Source organism: Rhinolophus sinicus, linkage group LG01 (genome assembly GCF_036562045.2).
Source record: "Rhinolophus sinicus isolate RSC01 linkage group LG01, ASM3656204v1, whole genome shotgun sequence".
Lineage (NCBI taxonomy): Eukaryota > Metazoa > Chordata > Mammalia > Chiroptera > Rhinolophidae > Rhinolophus > Rhinolophus sinicus.
The window spans coordinates 26,072,252-26,094,176 of record NC_133751.1 but is presented as its reverse complement, the minus strand read 5'-3'; the positions used below and the strand labels follow the sequence as shown (position 1 = coordinate 26,094,176).

Sequence of the window (21,925 nt, the reverse complement as noted above, 5' to 3'; positions counted from 1 at the left end):
AATGACTGGGTGTCTTTCTAAGAAGAGAGAAATTTGGGGACAAAAACACAGAGGGAAGAGGGCCATGTGAAAATGAAGACAGTCATTGGAGTTCTATTTCCATAAGCCAAGGACCGCCAGCAAACACCAGAAAGTAAGCAAACACCAGAAAGTAGGAAGAGGCAAGAAACAATCTTCCCTAGAGCCTTCATAGAGAGCATGACCATGCTAACACCTTGATTTCAGACTTCTAGCCTCCAGAACTGTACAGCTCTGCTATTTTAAGCCTCCCAGTAGTTTGTGGTAACTTGTTATGGTAGCCCGAGGATATTAATACACATAAGCCTGAGGAAACACTGGGTTGAACAAATAAGTAGGTTGTTGTTATGACAAAACTTCAGAAATTGTAATGTGTTAATATGCACTAGAAACCTCCAAGATGAGACTACACTAAATTTCCCAAAGTTATTTGACCAATCTTTTTTTCACTTTGGAAAACGTTGATCGCAAAGATTCTCATTCCCACTTTATTAAAAATGTCACCAAAATTTGGTGTCCTACTATTACTATTTCCTTCCCAAAGGAATAACTCACTACTGCTTTAAGTAAATATGTTTGAAAGATGTGAAGATATAGTACAGCAGGTGTTAATAAAAGTAGGGTCTGGAACTTAGCTTGAGGAAATTCAGATCTAACAACTCAAGAGGAATCTTACCACTGGTTTGGAGGATGTGTTCCACAACCCTAACCCAGAAAACAAGAGGCATCAGGGTAGAGATGTGAGCGTCACCCAGCTCGCCCCACTCCACTCCAGCCAGCAGGCAAGTGTCCCTTTCCCTTAGCCCTATCTGTCTTTAACAAAGAAAATAAATCTCCACGGGCAACTACCATGGTGAAGTCTAATAATGTTTTTCCTTTCTCCTTAATATGCACTTGGAATAAAACATTCAGAAGAAAACAGCATCAGATCAAAACTACCACTACTTCACTGCCTCCTTCCAAAAATACTGCATCAGGAAGAAGGTTTTTGTCCCACAGAAAGCAAGCCACACTTTACTACACATCATAGTTCCTAGAGCTCAAGAAAGATCCTTAGAGGAAAAAGCAACCAGGCAAGAGAATGTCATGAACTTGTTTGTGTCTTATTTCTTACAAACAAGAGTGGTCATAAAATGTACAAGGATAGGCAGTCTTCCACATGGAACAGAAAAACTGGACCAGTCCCACTCTGTACAAAGATTTCATCATGCAAATTAGGGGGGAGGGAAACTGGCAAAAATGGAAAACAATTTTTAAATTTATTTCCAATTCCCAAAAAGGAGCTTGGCAAAGAAATGTAAAATTCACCGAGACTCTTTTAAGGATTTGCTAGGTTCATATTTTAAAATGTAGTTTTTTGTTGCTTAGACTTTTTTTCCTTTGGGGGAAGGGAGGAAGGGCTGGGAAATGAGGGAGAGAAAAACAGACAAGAAAAGACAGGCAGAGATAACAGTACATAAAAGAACAGAGAGAAACTTTAAACAAGGGTGAGTGCCTTTTGGCAAAAGAAAAATACAGCGAGAGAGAGAGAGATGAAACTGTAAGAATGTTGTAAAATAAAAAACATACTAATTATATAGTAAAAACAGTGGAGTCAAACTTAGGGAAAGGGAATATTCTGTATGATGTAAAAGGTTTATTTAAGTATTAGCATTATTCAGAAGATAACTTATGAACCATAATTTATTTCAACCAAAACAATGACCTCCATTACAAATTTACCATTAGTTATTAATAATTCACTTTGTTCAATGTATTAAAGATGCTTCTGTTTTTGTGGGCCTCCGGTTCATCTGAGTAAGCCTTTTAATGGGCATATTCCCATTAGCAAAAACATGGCTTCCCTGTGACTCCTTATCTTGAAGGCCACACTAGGAGGCAGTCAGAGAACTATACACACCTTGCTAGGTGAGCACCAGTGGGCAGGTTTCTAATTTCTGCAGCAAATTGAAGTAAACAAACGTCAAATAATTATTTTGGTTGTTCACTACCTAATACCCACAAAAAAAAAACTAGAAAAGATGAACAACTGTGAAATAAGAATATTAATGAGCAATTAAGTTGAGATTTTTGAATTGTATATAGCATAATGCAAATGAACATTACACATAGATTATGAATCAGCTGTTGATATAGCCAGCCTAAGAAATTAATGTGCAAATTAAAGGAAAGGTGAATTTGAAAAACTAAATTCAAAATAAATTATACATGTAGTAATTTTAATATCTTGCATATGCCTTTCTTTTCTTTGATTTCCCCTGGGATTATTGTTAAATTAACCAAGTCCGTATTGATAATTCTCTAACTCTTAGATTTTTTTTTCAATTCTTTTGGAACATGTTACCATAAAGTTAGTGTAAGCTGCTAATTTGGAAGACACATTTTAAAACTACATTTAGTATTTTATACTAAAATAAAAATCCTTCCATTTTTCCTTTAAACAAAACAATTTAAAATAAGCAGATGATTACAAAACTGTGACCTAAGTGCATACCTATATCTTTCAACAGTGGGAAGACCTTTAAGAACACATCCTTCCATTACACCGCACCCCCTGCTCCCACTGCAGAACACACCTGTTAATGTTGTGACACATGCGAGGTATAAGCCTAGCCAGGAAAATAAGAGATTCCCAGTCAGGCTCATCTTTACTGGAGATTCCACACACGTAACTGTAGGAACGACAGTCACCCTGGAAATAAAAATACAATCAATAATTTGTAAGGGTTTTATAGAAGTCAAAGATGGATTGGAAAACATTTCATGCATGGTGACACCATTAGTAGTATATTTTTAACAAAAACTTGTTCAAATAAAAGTATATATCGGTATTTCTCTGATATAAATAAATCCTAAATTTAAATCTCATATTAAATTCTACCTATATCAGTTCAGGCATAAAAAAAGTGTCATGGTAATTTCAAGAATTTATTCAACACATGCCAGAGGTCCACTGGGATTTCATTCCAAGTATCTGCCCAACTGAGGATAGCGCGCACACTTAATTTGGCAGATAAGATCAGCCCATGTTCATTAGGCGAACGAAGGATGCTTAAGTCGGAGATGAAAAAGTAATTTCATAAATGTTCACTTATCAATTTGCTTAAAAATGAGCTTAGAAAGTAAATAAAACTGGTAATACTATTGATTCCCTTTTCCTTTGTCCTGTTTAATCCAAGTAATTTGCTTTTTAAAAAAATCAAATTAAACTAAAAAGCAAATTTAAAACATTCATTAGATAAATACTTAATAACGAATAACTGAGAAAACAAGAATGCTAATTTGATAATATCTATCAAAGTTCATAATGTACATGATTTTTATCCAGGAAATGATCTTACAGAAGCACATGAATAACTGCTTAAGGAAATAAAACATTACTTGCTGAAATGCCTATAATAGTGAAATACTGAAAAAAGTTTAAATGTCCATATGTAGGGGAAAGATTAATTGAAGCATGGTATAACAATATATGAAATTTAAGGCAGCAGTTAAGAATAATCTACTTGCAATAGTGTGAAAAGATAAGTTAATGATGTACTGTTTAAAAAAGGTGACAATGCATCTAATGCCCTTTTCTTTTTAAAATAAAGGACATATACAATGCAACTGGAGAGCAAGACTAGGGAAAATTATTTTTAAAGGTACTGCATTTTTATTTATTTTTTTTACAAGTATGGTTTATTTTGGTATTTAGAAAATAAACTTTACTGCTATACTAACCATGAATTACAATTTTACTTGCGCTTCAAAAGCTCTCCAAAGGCCTCGAACACTAGAAGTTAAACATCTAACAAAACAAACTTTAATTTTGATGGGAAGAGTAGTGGAACCTGAATAAGCTTCATTTTTTTTAAAAAAAGTTACTATCCAACAATTTTAGGAAAAGAGTACATTTATTAAGTTTCAGATAAATAACATCTAAAACAGTTCATTTCTTTCCACACATAATTCTACTCTAAGAGGCAATTATAAACACATTAACCAAATAACTGGTACTCATACCATTTTGAGCTAAATTACTGACACCTTTTCTAGTTTTCATTTAACTACAAACTCTAAATAACAGAAAAGAAACCTTCCTCTTACCTACTCTCCCAAGCTATTTTCCCCCAGAAACTCACTGGTGAATCATATAAAGGAGCACTTAACATAATCTAATTATAAATAGAGTTTGAAAAGTGAGAACTGTATTATCCTCACATGCTTTTACAATTAGAAAGATACAATAAAGAAATACAACATGTTAGTTGTACATTATCACAGCTAAAAGAAAGAGGACACGTTGAAGAAACAGAGCACTAGTTTAAGAAATACACAAGATAAGAAGAAGACCTACATGATATAACATGTTCATCTGGGGGCCATCTTGCAATTAGCCTTCTAAAGCCACCATAATATTTCACCCCGAGAAGGATAAATGAGGACATGATCTCTTGGTACCTACCCTTCAAGGCAGAAGCCAGCCAGCCAACCCCATAGCAAATCATTCTTTGAATTTTCACTTTTGATTAGAGATGACAGATGTTCCAAAACTACAAAATCTCAGCCTGAATATTTAGTCCCTAAAATCCAATTCACTCCATAAACATTCTATAAAACTTTCTTTTTACATTTCTAAAATCGGTCTATATACTTTCATATTTCATTTTCCTAAGTCATTCCATTTCAATATTAGTGGAAAGAACTGCAGAAAATGTTGTCCCAGGTCAATGATGCCACACAACTCACCTGCACACCTACAGTTTTAATTGGCAGCAAGAAGGCATTCAGTGAATGCAGACTTGTAATTTGCATCAGCTTCTCCTGATCCTCTTCTGTCGTACAGGCTTTGACTCTTTGTAATAGTGTATGCGGCTGAGAAAACCAGAGATATTTTTTAGGATTTCAAGAAATAAGGCACTCACTTTTTTGGTATCTATTACTATCTTACATATCTATTCTTACTGTTTTATAGCAACAGATCCTATTTGGTATTTCTCTTTGACTTGTGTGTGCTATGCAGTATATCAGAATTTTATTCCTGAGAGCTAGGGCTATGAGAAGTTAAACATCAAGATAACAAATACAGGTTAGATGTAATCCTCTGTCACAAGCATGGGATATACCTCACATGCGTCAAACCTTCTCCTTATCTCTAATAAAACTTTTTGCCATAAAGTCAATTTTGTCTGAAAACAATCCACCTACTTCTTTTGGTTTATTTGACTGGTATATATTTTTCCATTCTTTTACCTCTTCTATCTCTAGGTAAAGAGACTATAGTTTTACTTTTCAATCTAGTTTGACAATTTATGTTTTAATTAGTACTTTTAATTAATTGTGGGTTAACGATATGGTTGGATTTTTATTCTACCATTTCATTCAGTAGTCCCACTTTTTACGTTTCTTTCTCCTTTCTTACACTCTTCTGAACTGATTTCTCTCAGCTCATTTATTTTCCCCTTGCTGGTTTTGAAGTTAAACGCTCTACTTTTATTCTTTTAAGAATTCCCCTGTGTTAACGTGGATACTTAACAAGAGACTCAATCTCTATGATCTCCTGACAAACAATACTAGCATCTTTAAATGCTTTAACACCAATCAATCCCCTTGTGGTTTACATGCTATTTTAGCTATATAGCATAATATTTCTTAAATAAACACCAAAAATTATAGACTATTTTTATTAAATAATCTATGTTTGCTTCAATTTTACCCATTTAATATTTTTTCAGTTTACCATTCTTTTTTCCATCTCAGACCTTTCTCCAGGGATCCTTCTGCTTCTCCTAAAGTCAGCGGTTCCTAAGCCTAGCTGCATACTCAAATTACTTGGTATGTTCAGGTTCCATCACAGATTAAATAAAAAATTCTAGGGAGAAGGTACCCAAGCATAGTATACTTCAAAAGCTCCCCCAGGTGACTCTAATACACAACTAGGTTTGAGAAACACTGAATTACTTAGTTCCTTAAGTAGTGGAGTGTTAACAGTAAATTCTTTTTATCTGAAAATGTCTGTAAGAGTATTTTGCCCTCATTCTTAGAAGACAAGTTATCTGTTCACTATTGTTCCCAATTATTTTTCTTGGCACTCTGCAGTCTTTCCTTCTAGGTAATCAACCTTTTCTCTGCAGCTGCTTTGTGTTTGGCAGTCTGCAGTTCTGCTAGGTATGCCAACTAGGTGTCCAATTCCTTCCTTTATCCTGACAGAGATGTGTTATGTTTCCTGAATCTTAGGCATAGTGTCTTTAACCAGTGTGGAGGAATTCAAACACTTTTTTCTATCATCTCCTTCTGGACATATGTTAAAGTTGACTTTCTCATTCTATCTTAATCTCTTCTATCCGTATTTTCTCTTTGATGCTTTGTTCAGATTTCTGGATAATTTAACATCTGTCTTTGAGTTCACACGAATTCTTTTTTCAGCTGATTTTAATTTCAGTTATTTTCATTTCTAGAACTTTATTTTTCTTCAAAGTTGCCCAGCTATTTTGATATTTGATAGTCTCTTATCATATATTTTATTCTTATTGTCAATTGCTTTTTAATTCTATGTACTTTATATTGTCAATCTGCTAATCTCAGTATTTGAAGTGTTTGAGGGTTATGTTCTGCTAGTTTCCACTAGCTCTCATTCATGGTTCCTTACTTCTATACATATTTTGTAATTTTTCACTGTGAGCTCGTATTAGTTGGAACTGTATCTGTGGGAATCCTTTGAGGCCTATTTGAAAATACACTGCTTCTTTCCTGACACCTGGAAGCACTACCAACCAAGCTCCACATTAAATCTCAGAATTTTTAGCTTGTGGTTTTTCAGACCACACAGATTATGAATTTAGGCACCAAATCTACAGAAGGACTGGAAGACTTTTCCATTCATTCTCAATTTGGAGCTAGAATACCCTTTCATATTTAGCATTTTTAAGGATTCAGGCATCTAATCTACTGCATGTCTGGAAAGAGAAGTCCACATTTAAGTGTCTCTGTAGAATATTGTCTTCATAGTCATTGCAAAGATTAATTACTCTGAATTTTCAATGAAACCCTAATAAATTCATTATAAATACTGGAGTACAACAAGAATCCATTTAATTTCTTGTACTGATTAGCTGTGTCTGTTTAAAGCTCTCATAATATACAAATTCAGTGTAAATTATTACCTTTTTAACACTTGCAGAAAAATCAGCTACTATTTTCAAAATATTGTTGGTTTCAGGAAAGTCCTTACAAATATAAGGTTCTTCAGCACATATTACTCTGATTGCCAGGCCAGGACCTAAAGAGAAGAGTAACAATGATATTTAGTATAAATTTACATTTAATATAAAAATTTAATATACAATTTTTGCTATTTCCAAATATAAAGTCCTTCCAAAAATTAAAATCCATTTGCCATTTTAAGTTTTTTTTCCAGTTTTATTGAGATATAATTGACATAACACCATTGCAAGTTTTGTAAATTGTTTAATTTCAAATGTAGCTATTAGTCTCCCATCCATTGTTTAGAGTGTTTTAATTCCCTTTACATATCAGTGATTTCTATTTCATTTTTGATTAAGTGTCACAAATTTCCAATACATTTTAACTCACAATATATGTGCCAATCTTTTTAAAATTTTTTAATAAGGGAATTTTCAAACATACACAGAAGTAAAGAGGACAGTATAATAAATCACCTTATCATTGATAACCCAGGTTCAACTACCAATCTAATTTTAGAAAGAAGAGTATGTTGTTTTTAAAAAAAGTCAAATGTACAACAAAAGAGTGTTTAATTCCAAAAGATGTGAACTGGTGTTTCTATTTCACCAAATACTTAAATGGATTAAAAACACAAGATATGCATGGATCTAAGAAAAATGGATTCTGCTGCTTTACTATATAAAAACAGAAGAGGCATCCCTTCAGATGGCTGCTCATAGACAAAACCTTAGCCATGTCCATTAATTTCTTAGTTTCATGCCTCACCTTTAGAATAAACAGCTTATTTAAGATAAGTAGCATGCCTAGTTGTTTTTAAAAGCAGCAAAATCCTTTTTGCCAATGAAATCTTACATAATAAAAAATCCAACAAGACTTTTCAAATAGTCAAGTGAGTCCAGCTGAAATGATGACCAAAGACACTGGACCACTTGGCCTCCCTCCATTGCATTTATACACAATCCTTTGATTAATCTAATCCTTAGATTAAGGACTGATCATCTTAAATTACAAGATTTTAAGTTTATTGATAAAAACAGTGCTAATCACCACATAGGTTATACCTCTGTAAACTGTTTTTAGGAAGCAATATCATAGTTAAGAGCACAAACTCTGAGGCAAGATTATTGGGGCTAGAATCCTGGCTCCAAACCTAATCTGCATTAACTATTGGCATATTAGTCTCTGTCCCTGAATTTCCTCATCTGTAAAACAGAATAATAGTAGTTTCTATTGTGATACACATATTGTCTATCAAATAAGACAATGTGTGTAAAATATTTAGAAGAGTGCTTATTAACACGTACTAGTAACTTAAGAAATGTGAACTATTTCTGTATTTTTAATTTAATTGGACCATTCTCTCAACTCATCACCTAATGATGAGAGCTAGAAACTGAGGCACAAGATTTGCCCAAACTGAAGAGCTCATAATAAAAACAGGTTAAGACTCTCAGTCCTAACTTTAAACAAATATCATCTCTAATTAATTATTCTTCTATATGACAGCAAATGACTAAACTGAGTATTCTTTGTTCATGAATTAGTTGCACACAGCTTTGTGCAAAGAAAATGAATGGTACATCCTTTCACACAAGTCAGCCATGGGGTAAGGATTTCAGAGAACCAAGTTTTAACCCCGTCTTCCATGGAATACAACATGGTATCATAGAAAGAACATACAAATCCCAGCTCTGACACTAAGAATTGTGTGGCAATGTAAATAAAATATCTTTAAGCCTTGGTTTTCTCATCTGATGGCAACATTATCTGCCAGACTCATAAAAATAGTATACTAACTAAATATAAATACAATGGAAAATGAGTAATAAAGTATATACAGTAGGTACTACAAAGAATTTTCTCATTCCCTACCCACCCTTTCCTTTCTCTCAAGTTACGTGTTCCCTGAGATAAATTATTTCAAAATTGTCTGAATTGATATTTCTTCAACATGAAGATCTAATGACAAATCAAACAGAATTCAATTCTAATTTTACCTGGAAATGGATGCCTGGAAACTAACTCTTCAGGAAGTCCAAGTTCTCTGCCTAGAATTCTTACTTCATCTTTATGAAAATCTTTCAGAGGTTCTATCACTTTTCCCTACAGGGGGAAAAAGCCAATTAATACAAATCAGTAACCAAAATGACATGGAAAACAAAGAGTAACAAATGATTGGCTTTTCCTGCTGTCTTTTACCTTAGATTTAAAAATCATTTTTTAAAACTTCATCTTTTCAAGTATTTCCTTCTATGTGCTTATAAGGAATTAGATGACTAATATAGTGATCTTATTTTTCTTTGAAACATAATTTAAATATAATATTTTAAATATAAATATATCAGAGCAAACCTACCCTCCATCTCTGATCTAGTTCTCATTACAATACAAGGCAATTTTAAAATATACTAGTGTTTCAAAATTAAAGCTCGCCAAATGATACCATCAAGAATGTGAAAAGACAACCCATAGAAGGCAAATCATGTATCTTATAAAGGACGCGTAATTAGAATATATAAAGAACACTTAAAATTCAATAAAAATTAAACCAATTAAAAAATGAGAAGATCTGAATTGCTATTTCTCCAAAGATATACAAATGGCCAATAAGCAAATGAAAGGATGTTCAATATCAGTAGCTATTAGGGAAATGCAAATCAAAAACCACAATAAGATACCACTGCACATCCACTAAGATACCCAAAATATGGAGACAGATAATTCACACCCATTACAATCGCTATTATGAAAACAGCAGAAAATATCAAGTGTTGCCAAGGTGCAGAAAAATTGAAACCCTTGTGTATTTATTGGTGAAAAGGTACTATGGTGTAACCGCTATGGAAACATTAAGACGGTCCCTAAAAAAATTAAAAATAGAACTACCATATGATCCAGCAATTCCACTTCTTGGTATATATCCGTAAGAATGGAAAGCAGGGTCTCCAAGAGATATGTGCAAACCCATGTTCATAGCAGCACAATTCACAACAGCCAAAAGTGGAAGCAACCAAAATGTCCATCGACAGATACATGGGTAAACAAAATATGTATTTACATATAATAGAATATTATTCCGCCTTAGAAAGGAAGGAAATCCTGTCACATGCCAACATGGAGGAACCTCAAGGACTTATGCTAAGTGAACAAAGCTAGTCATTAATATAAGGCATCTAAAGTAGTCAAATTCATAGAAACAGAAAGTAGAATGGTGGTTACTAGGGGTTGGGGAGAGGGAGAAAAGGGTAGCTGTTGTTCAGTGGGTACAGAGAATTTCAGTTCGCAAGATGAAAAGTTATGGAAACCTGTTTCACAACAATGCAAACACACTTAACACTACTCAACTGTGCACACTTACAAATGGTTAAGGGAGGGAGGGAAAGAGCTTTATGGGAAAGTTCACAGAGTTTTTACCTCTTCTCTCAACTTTCTGATGAGCTCTGTGTCATTGTGATGCGTTTTGATGAGTTCAGCTTTGCCACTTGCAACAAGGGATGCACTTTCAATTAGATCAGGCCGTAAAGTACCTTGGGCAAGGAAAACTTCCTCGGGTTTCAGGTTCATTTCTCCAATTACTTCATTGGCAATCTATAACCAACAGGAGTAAAACAGCCTTTTTAAAAGATAAATCTTTTTTTTAAAAAAGCAAAATTTTATACTTTCAGCTAAATTTCTCAAAGTCCTTGTGCAATACTAACCAGATGAAATCCACCAACTCCCAAAATAAACTCCTTTAAGAACGTGTGTTCTTTAAAGAACAAGTTTTAACATAATTCAAAAAGGTCTCCAAACATTCCCTTCAAGAGCCTGAAAACTAGCCATTGTAATACCCAGAGAACTAAAGTCTAATATCAACTTAAAATACCTATTCTTAAATAGTTACAATAGCCTGAAAACATAAGTATACATTTTTTTTTTTCTAAAAACGTTAACACAGTTCCTACAGGTCAGCATAATTGCAAAATAAAATAAAACTCTTGGCCAAAAAAAAAAAGGATCAAAATTAGTCAGCAAATTTGGTTATTTGATATAATGACAAGGAAAAAACAAATATTAAAATTCACATAAAAAATACTACACACTGAGGATATTTAAAAGGTACCTTAACGAAAGTATCCCCAATAATTTTTCTTTTCTCCTCAGGACTTGTAGTCATATTTAACGTTTTGCTAATTCTTTTTCGAGGAGTTCTGTCTTCATCTGATATTGGTAGAGTTGTTGTTCCATTGTAGAAAGAATGAGCTGCATTTATCACTGGGGAAGAGGGGAGAAACATGTTTTAAACAGAAGATAGTTTTTAAATTGTACAAACAAATCAAACTACAGGAAACAAATCTAGATAAATCCTTTGATCGCCCATTAATTTGCCTAAATATTCCAGAACTACCAATAAACCATGATTAACAGAGTCCAGAAACAGGCATTCAACAGTGTCCTTTGGTGAATCCTGACATTTAATGATCTAGGCTGATATCATAAATTAGGCTGATTGCTTTCCCTCTATTTAGTGCTCCACCAGAGCAACAAGCAAAAGCCACAGCAAGAAGCATGGCCCCAAGGAAACTGAAAGCAGTGGTTCATATACAGGGATCAAAGTTCTCAGAACTGTCCATTGACTAATTTCTTAAAAACTGACATTTATTAACATGTATTTTCTAGTCCTTGACTGTCCATTTACATTTAAGAGCAAGGTATTTCAAAAACCGACTAAGATCTGTATTTGGTAACATGGCTGAAAATCCAGTGGGCTTCACTATAAGATGACACAGCAGCTGGTATTTCATTGGGGGACTCCTAGTAAAAACTGTAGGCCTTTGTCTTAAACTTTTCAGTTACTCCAGAGAAGACATCTCCAATCTCCTGCTTATCAGCATTCAGGTAAATTGAACAAAAGAAGTGTCAGGCGGAGGAAGTCACCATTCAGTACACAGACTTTTACTTAATCCTATTGTTTTTCATGCAAAATCTACTTCCACCCTCAACTATGCCTGGTATTGATATGCCCAAGTCCAAATGTTTCCTGTTTAGCCTCATTGGAGGATAAATCCTGGCTTCTGATAGGCAGAGCTAGCAGCAGATTGTTCTTGTGTTAAGGAAAAGGAGCTGCTTCCAAATTTTCAGCCAGTCCACTTCAGGCTCAGCCAGAGAACCACACCCAACAGGAAAGCCAAGGCTTCCAATCCCCAGGCCTCCCCAGAAGTCTTGTTTTTTGTGGGCTTCCTCCCCTAAGCCCACAGCCCGAGGTTGTACAGTCCCCCATTCTGCTATGTCAGTTACAGGGACAGATGCAGGTTTCCGATTACAAATCACATATATACAGGCACACCTCATTTTATTACATCTCACTTTGTTATGCTTCACAAATGTTGTGTTTTTTACAAATTGAAGGAAGACAAGACTGTCCACCAGTGAAAAGACTACAACTCGCTTCATCGAGGAGGTCTGGAACTGAACCCACAACCTCTCAAAGGTGTGCCTATACCACTAAAACCCAAACTAAATGTACACCTAACAACGTTTTCCCAGCCTAAACCCAAAATGCCACAGCCAGTCTAACACCACCCAACAGAAAGCAAGTTAGAGTAGAAAACCCCAGTGAACTTAATTAACTACAAATTATTAAAATATCTTACTCACAAGTTTCATAAAAATGTATGACCATGTGAAGATACTACTACTAGGGTCCCTCCTAGTATTTCAGAAAAGGCTTGGCTATTGAGGGTTCATGAAATTTCAAGTTAGTTTATCAGATATAATTAGTTTATCAGGTATAAGCCACATTTTCCATCTGCTTCCCACATTCCAACATTTTGTTGAAATCATCAGACTGCTATCACCCCCTCTATTCTTTGTCCTTGTGATACTACGCTTGGGTTAGGCCTGCACTGTTATTTTAGTGAAGTTTCAAAAGGAGAAAGAAATAGACGCACCTTCACTGCATATTCAACCTTTTGGCATCAATTCAATTAGTTCACTGATATATTCGCCTGCATCATTAAACTACTGACTTAATTTCACTATAACTATTACACCTAGTCTTTAAAAAAATATAAAAGATTTCCACAAATGTAAATGCAGTTAAGCCCCAAAAAGTTTATTCGTGGCCTTAAAAAAAAAAGTGGCTATAGGCTCTTCATTCCTCTTCTCTGTATAAGCCTTTGTTTGTAAAATAATCTGTATATCAGTACCTATTGTAGAAAGGCTTTGGATAGTCTCACACTTAAATATTATGTGTAAGAAAAAATTAAAAAACAGAATGAGTAGAACAGAATGGTAGCTGGAATATGGTAACTTATTGATCTATATACAATATTAGAAATAATCAAGTTTTAAAATTTAAAATCCCCTCCTGAACCAGAAGTAATTATAATATAAAAATAAAAAATATTTTCAACCATGAACTTATTGGGAAAACTGTACTTGGTTAAGGCAATGTACTCACTTCAGGCTAGATTTGATTAAACAAGTCCCGCCATGCAAATTAACTTTTCTGGGGCTCATCCATACCTTTGACCTGAATTCCAAGCTTTTTGAGGGCCTCTTCTACCGACTGGCTTTCTCGTTTTCGCATAAAGCCATTATCAATGTGCACAGCTATGACCTGCTCTTGGTTCAAAGCACGATTCAGCAATGCTGTACAAACCGTTGAATCCACTCCACCACTGAGCAAAACCTACAGGATGAAAAGGATGTAATCAAATGGAGTACAATAAGCAAAAAGGAAACAAAAACTATCAGCTTAAATTGTTACCCAAAAACACTGTATCAAAGGGACGTAGGGAAACTGAAAGAGCATTCTCAGTGCAACTCACAAAGCACATGCTCACCCATTCCACACTGAAGGGCTGTGTTGAGGAAGCCAGCTCTAGTATTACTGACATAATTTTGTAGCCTTTCAGATGTAAACTGCTTACCAAAACTTTTGATGTGCCCACTCTCTCTTTGATCTCTCGAATACACTCAAGTTCTCTGTTCTGCACAGTAAAGCTCCCACTGCACCCCGCTATATCATAGAGGAAGTTCTTCAGTATTACTTTCCCATTTTCCGTAAGGCCAACTTCAGGGTGGAACTGTGCTCCGTATAATTTTTTAGATTCATTTGCTATACCTTTATAGAGAAAATAATCACAAATTAAAATTTTTTCATGTTGAAAAGACTCAATTAGTACCCACAGTAATTCCTCACAATTTCTTCCTCCGAAAATGTGAAAACAAATACAAATTAGTTGGATTTTTAGCGACAGGAAAAATAAAAATAAAAACTATACAGCCATGATCTTTTTTAAAGGTCTTATGTAACAATTAATGAACTACCGTGTTTCCCCGAAAATAAGAGCTAGCCGGACAATCAGCTCTAATGCATCTTTTGGAGCAAAAATTAATGTAAGACCTGGTCTGATTTTACTATAAGACTGGATGTGATGTGATGTAATACCAGGTATAATGTAATATAATATAATATAACATAACATAACATAAAATAATATAATATTGGGTCTTATATTAATTTTTGCCCCAAAAGACGTATTAGAGCTGATTGTCCAGCTAGGTCTTATTTTCGGGGAAACACGGCACATGACAGTGAAATAAGTCCTACAGAGATTATTTCACAGTACCCTCACTTCTCTACCCAGATTACTTCAATTGTCTTCTCTAGTTAATGAAATGATAACTCAGTTTTGATTCTCAGACCCAAAATGGCTTTCACATGCAATGTGCAGCTACCAATTTTCTACATAAGAAGAACCTCATATATTAGACCAGTTACAATATTCTAAGTGTTTCTTTCTTGGCTACTATTAACCACAAATATAACATCACTGACTTGACTAAATGTGTTTCTGACAATTACTGATTATCTACTAAGCAGCACATGTTAGACTGATGTTTTACATGTGCATGTATTACCCTTGCTTATGGTTCTGAACTCAGAGAGTTAGGTAATTAAGGCAGGCCTGGGAGGCTCCCAAACTCATACTGGTCGTACTGTATCAGGGAACCTCACACTTACTTTACTTGGCTTCTAGGACACCACTCTCTCGGTTCATTTATTTCACTGTCTGCTCCTTCTGAATCTTCTTCGTTGCTCTTCCTCATCTTACCCATCTCTACACATGAAAGTTACCCAGTTCTCAGCCCTTAAACCTCCTTGATACATTATAAGTGATCTCAAACTCTCATGACCTTAAATTCTACCCATATGTTGCTACACTCCCTAATTTGTACCTCTAGCCCAGTTTCCTCCTCTCCAGTCCCGGCTCATAGATACAACTGCCTACTCATACCTTCAGTTTAATGTGTTTTTTTTAAAGCACCCAACTGGTCAGTTTTTTTATATTTTGTTTTTATTAGGAGGGGTGAGCGTTTGTTTTTTTTAAACATATATTTTTTTTAACTTTTATTTATTTAAGTGTGTTTTTCCAGGACCCATCAGCTCCAAATCAAGTAGTTGTTCCAATCTAGTTGTGGAGGGCACAGCTCACAGTGGCCCATGTGGGAATCGAACCGGCAACGTTGTTGTTAAGAGCACTGCCCTCTAACCAAATGAGCTAAACAGGCCGCCCCTGTTTAATGTTTAATAAGACATCTTGAATTTAATATGCAAACCCAAACTCCTGCTTTGTTTCCCATCAGATAAATAGAAACTTCATCCTTCTGGTTGCTCAGACCAAAAGCCTTGGGAGTTTAAAATTCAATTCTATTCTCTCATCCACTCCACATGCAACACAACTTTATCTCTCTCTTCAAATCATATCAGAATCCAATCTAACTTCCGGTTTCCACTTCAGCATGTAAGTAGCTGGAAGACACCACTCTGTCCTAACAAGAAGTAAAAAGCTGACTACTGTCCTTGGAGAGACTAACAGGTAAATGCAGAGAATCACAACTTACCAGAGCAGAAACCCATGAATGCAAACCTCCACAGGAACCACTGCCAAAAATGGGGAAACCTGAACTACAATTGATGAATTGCTGGAGGCTCAGCATGTGCAAATCTAAGAGATAAAAACTCCAGAAGGACCCAGGCATGGGGACCTCCCACTGCGAATTTTACATCCAGGAGCTTGACCAAGTTCTCACAGAGAATATCAGAGCAAAATCCCCTTATGCTTCCAGCAGGGATAGGGGGTAAAGGAACAATTTTGAAACACACCAGACTATTCTGTCCTTCTTAACAAGGTCTACTCTCAGGAGAAACTGTGTAATTAGCCTAACCTGCTAGGGTTTTAACAGAGTTTAAGTACCTGGGAGAAGGGACATACCCAACTCCAGCCCACTCAAGTCATTCTGTCCCATATAACAAGGGGAAGAAGTGACAGGCACTTGTGAAGTTCATAACCCAGGACCATGGGCTCCCGAAGAGACTGAGACCTACTCATAAGACTACAGAATGTTCTCCCTGTCCCCAGTACCTTACCATCACAAGCCAGGCCCGTTCACAGCAATTCCTTTTACCTAGTACACCATGTCTGGCTACCAAGAAAAATATTACAACGCATACTAAAAGACAAAAGAGTTTGAAGAGCTAGAGCAAGCACCAAAATTAGACTCAGATATCACAGGGATATTGAAATTATCTGGTTAAGAATTTAAAACAACTATGATTAAGAAGATAAAAACTCTAATGGATAAAATACAGAATGCAAGAACAGATGGGCAATGTAAGCAGAGCAATGGAAATTCTAAAAAGGTACCAAAAAGAAATGCTAAGATCAAAAACACTGTATAGGAATAAAGAATGAGTTTGATGAGCTTATAAGTAGACTGGACACAGATAAGAAAATAATCTATGAGTGAGCTAGAGGATGTCTCAATAAAAAAGGCCAAAACTGAAAACCAAGGAGACAAAAAACACTGAAAATAAAACTAGAATATCCAAGTACAAAAGGTGTAAAATACACAGAAAGGGAATTCCAGAAGATCAAAGAGAGAAAGGAAAAAAAGAAATATTTGAAACAACAATAAATGAGAATTTCCCCAAATTAATTTCAGACACCATGCCACAGATCCAGGAACCTCAGAAAACATTGAGCAGGATATATAACAAAAATACTACACTGAGGCTTATCATTTTCAAAATACATTAATGCAAAGATAAAGAAAGTATCATGAAAGAAGCCAGAGGAAAAAAACAACTTACTTATAGAGGAGTGAAAATAAGAATTACATCCGACTTCCCCTCAGAAAACATGGAAGCAGAAGAGAGTGGAGTGAAATATTTAAAATGTTGAGAGGAAATATACATTCTTCTCAAGTGCACACGGAACACTCTCCAAGATAATCATATGTAAGGCCAGAAAACAAGTCACAATAAATTAAAAGATTAAAATCATATCAAGTATCTTTTCCAACCACAATGATAAACTAGAAATCACTTACAAGAAGAAAACTAGAAAATTCACAAATACATGGAGATTAAACAACATGGTCCTGAAAAACCAATGGGTCAAAAAATCAAAAGATAAATTTTAAAAATTTTGAGACAAATACAAATAAAAACAAACCAACCAAAACTTATGGGATGAAGCAAAAGCAATTCTAAGAAAGAAGTTTACAGCAATTAACACCTACATCAAGAAAAACTAAAGATCTCAAGTAAACAACCTAACTTTACACTTCAAGGAACTAGAAAAAGAACAAACCAAGGCTGAAGTTACTCAAAGGATGGAAATTACAAGATCAGAGGGGGAAAAAATGAAATAGACTAAAAAAAAAAATAGAAAAGGTCAATTAAACTAAGAATTGATCTTTGAAAAGATAAATAAAATAGACAAACCTTTAGCCAGACTTAACCAAGAAAAAAAGAGAGTACTCAAAATTAGAAATGAAAAAGGAGACATAACAGATATAACAACTGATAACACAGAAATATAAAGGATCATAGAGACTACTACCGTGTCTCACCGAAAATAAGACCTAGCCGGACCATCAGTTCTAATGTATCTTTCGGAGCAAAACTTAATATAAGACCGGGTCTTTATATAATATATTATTATATTATATTATCGGTCTTATATTATATTATACCTAGTCTTACATAAAGACCCAATCTTATACTAAAATAAGACCAGGTCTTATATTAATTTTTGCTCCAAAAGACGTATTAGAGCTGATGGTCCAGCTAGGTCTTATTTTTGGGGAAATACAGTATAAACAATTATACACCAACAAATTGGATAACCTATAATGGATAAATTTCTATTAATAGAATCATAAAACCTACCAGTGCTGCACCAAGAACAGAAATTTTGAAAAGACCAATTATTAGTAAGGGGATCAAATCAATAATCAAAACCTCCCACAAAGAAAAGTACAGGACCAGATGGCTTCACTAGTTAAATTACCAAAAAGTTAAAGAAAAATATTAATCCTTATCTAACTATTCCAAAAAAATATAAGATGTAGGAACACTTCCAAACTCATTCCACGAGGTCATTACTCTGATATCTAAGCGAGACAAGGACACTACAAGAAAATTGTAGGCCAATATACCTGATAAACATAGATGCAAAAATCCTCAACAAAATATTAACAAACTGTATTCAACAATACATTAAAAGGATCATACACTGTGATCAAGTGTGATTTATTCCAGGGATGCAAGGATGCGTCAACATCTGCAAATCAATCAATGAGACACACCACATTAACAAAATGAAGGATAAAGAATCATATGTTCATCTCAAAAAATATAGAAAAAGCATTAGATAAAATTCAACATCCATTCATGATAAAAACTCTCAACAAACTGGGTACAGAGGGAACATATGTCAATATAATAAAGGCTATATACGACAAGATTACAGGTAACATACTCAATGGTGAAAAGCTGAAAGCTTTCCTTCTCAGATCAGGAAGAAGACAAGGATGTCTATTCTGGTCACTTTTATTCAGCATAGGACTGGAAGTCTCGGCCATAGCCATCAGACAGGAAAAAGAAGTAAAATTTTCCAAATTGGAAAAGAAGTAAGATCGTCTTTACTTGCAGATGACATGATAGTACATACAGAAAACCATAGACTCCACCAAAAAACTGTTACAATTAATAAACAATTTTAGTAAGATTGGATAGAAAAATCAACATACAGAAATCAGTTGTGTTTCTATACACAAAGTGTAAGAAAAAATTAAGAAAACATTCCCATTTATAATATCATCAAAATAATAAAATACTTAGGAATAAATTTAAACAAAGGAGATGAAAGATCTGTACTTCGAAAACTGTAAGACTGATGAAAGAAATTGAAGAAGCCACAAATAAATGGAAAGATATCCCATGTTCATGGTTTAGAACAGGGGTGTCCAAACTGCGGCCCGCGATCCATTTTCAATTGGCCCGCAGCAAATTCCAAAAACGTATTTAGTTTACTTAAATAAACCAGGTGAGGCAATATGTATTTCACCTCGAGTGAGTGGCCTGGCTGTTTGTGTATTTTACCGCATATGGCCCTTGGTGAAAAACATTGAAAAAAGTTTGGACACCCCTGGTTTACAAGAACTAATATTGTTAAAATGTCCATTCTACACATAGCAATCTATAGATCCAATTCAATCGCTATCAAAATCCTAAAGGCATTTTTCACAAAAATAGCAAAAACAATCCTAAAATTTGTATGGAACCACAAAAATTTCTAAAGAACCAAAGCAATCTTGAGAAAGAACAAAGCTAGAGACATCACACTTCTTGATTTCAAACTATATTACAGCACTATAGTAATCAAAACAGTATGACACTCACATAAAAACAGGCACACAAACCAAAGGGACAGAACAGAGAGCCCCAAAATAAACTCATGCATATAGGGTCAATTAATTTACGGCAAAGCCAAGAATATACAATGGGGAAAGAATATTCTTTTCAATAACTGATGTTGGGAAAACTGGATGGCCACATGCAAACATAAAACATGAAACTGGATCCCTATCTTAGACCATACATATAATTTAGCTCAAAATGGATTAAAGACTTGAATGTAAAACCTGAAATCATAGAACTGCTAGAAGAAAACATAGAAAAAAAACTCCGTGACATTGGTCTCGGCAATAATTTTTTTGGGTTTGATACCAAAAGCAAAGGCAACAAAAACAAACGAGGGACTAACTACATCAAATTGAAAAGCTTCTGCAGAGCAAAGGAAACCAACAAAATGAAAAGGCAACCTATGGAATGGGATAAAATGTTTGCAAACCATATATCTAACAGGAGGTTAATATCCAAAACATACAAGGAACTCATACAACTCAAAGGCAAAAAAACAACCCAATTAAAAAATGGGCAAAGGACCTGAATAGACATTTTTCCAAAGACTTACAAGTAGCCAACAGGTAGATAAAAAGTGCTCAACATCACTAATCATCAGAGAAAAGCAAATCAAACCCACAATGACATATCATCTCATACTGGGTAGGGTATCTGTTATCAAAAAGACAAGATAACAAATGCTGGCAAAGATGTGGAGAAATGGGAACCTTTGTACACTGTTCGGGGGAATATAAACTGGTATAGCCACTATGGAAAACAGTATGGAGGTTTCACACAAAAATTAAAAATAGAACTACCATATAATCCAGCAATCCCACTTTTGGGTATACATGAAATGAAACCATTATCTCAAAGAGACATCTATATGTTCACTGCAGCATTATTCACAATAGCCAAGACCTAGAAACAAACTAAGTGTCCACTGCTGGATTAACAGATAAAGAAAATGTGGTGTGCACCTATCTATACATACACACACACACACACACACACACACACACACACACACACAAATATCATTCAGCCTGAAATAAAAGAAGGAAATCCAGTCACATGCAACAATATGGACAAACCTGGAGGGCATTAAGCTAAGCGAAACAAGCCAAATACTGCATGGCATCGCTCACATGTGCAATCCTTAAAAAAAGAAAAAGATGTCGATCTCAGAAACAGAGGGCAAAGAAAGTGATTGTCAGGGGTTGCGGGAAAGGGTAAGGGAAACAGGAACAGGTTGGTGAAAGGGTACAAACTTTCAGCTGTAAGACAAATAGTCTGAGGATCTAATGTATAACACAGTGAACATAGTTGATAGTGCTGTATTGGATAATTGAAATTTGCTAAGAGAACGGAACTTAAATGTGCAATATTGTGATTTATAGGAAATATATATTTGGTTTTTGTCCACAATTCCTGACTCACAGCTTCCAAAACCCTTGGCATTTCCTAAGTTGATGAAAGCTTAAAGGTGCCTGTAATGTGCGGAATGCACCTAAGGATGTGAGTTGGCTGACAAGAGGAGCCAACCACGTGATTAAAGGGTTGAAACTCTCAGTCCCAGGCCCCTGACCTCCAGGGAGGAGAGTGGGGCTGGATGTTGAATTAATCACAATGGGCAATGATTTACTTAATCATGCCTACGTAATGAAGCCTCCATAAAACCCAGAAGGACAGGGTTCAGAAGGCTTCCAAGTTGGTGAACACAGGGAGAACTAGGAGACAGTGGCGTGTCAGGAGAGGGCATGAAAGCTCCGGTCCTTTCCCCACACCGTGACCTATGCATCTCTTCCACCTGGCTCTTCCTGAGTTATATCCTTTTATAAGAAACTGGTGATCTAGTAAATAAAATGTTTCTGAGTTCTGTGAGTTGTTCTAGCAAATCAATCGAGCCCCAAGAGGGGGTTATAGGAACCTCTGATTTATAGGTCAGTCAGTCAGAAGTACTGGTAACAACCTGGA

General features: G+C 35.1%; 1 protein-coding gene across 1 annotated transcript in view; it reads right to left on the bottom strand.

Annotated features, from left to right (window-relative positions):
• Positions 1–21,925, bottom strand: part of GMPS (guanine monophosphate synthase) — a 46,571-nt gene that overhangs the window by 4,255 nt on the left and 20,391 nt on the right. Inside the window, exons 6-13 of the mRNA XM_074314134.1 lie at positions 14,121–14,314; positions 13,714–13,879; positions 11,309–11,460; positions 10,621–10,794; positions 9,204–9,309; positions 7,164–7,279; positions 4,750–4,875; positions 2,595–2,710 (exon numbers count right to left, since the gene is read on the bottom strand). Coding sequence (XP_074170235.1) covers positions 2,595–2,710; positions 4,750–4,875; positions 7,164–7,279; positions 9,204–9,309; positions 10,621–10,794; positions 11,309–11,460; positions 13,714–13,879; positions 14,121–14,314 — 1,150 coding nt within the window. The remainder of the gene's footprint in view (positions 1–2,594; positions 2,711–4,749; positions 4,876–7,163; positions 7,280–9,203; positions 9,310–10,620; positions 10,795–11,308; positions 11,461–13,713; positions 13,880–14,120; positions 14,315–21,925) is intronic.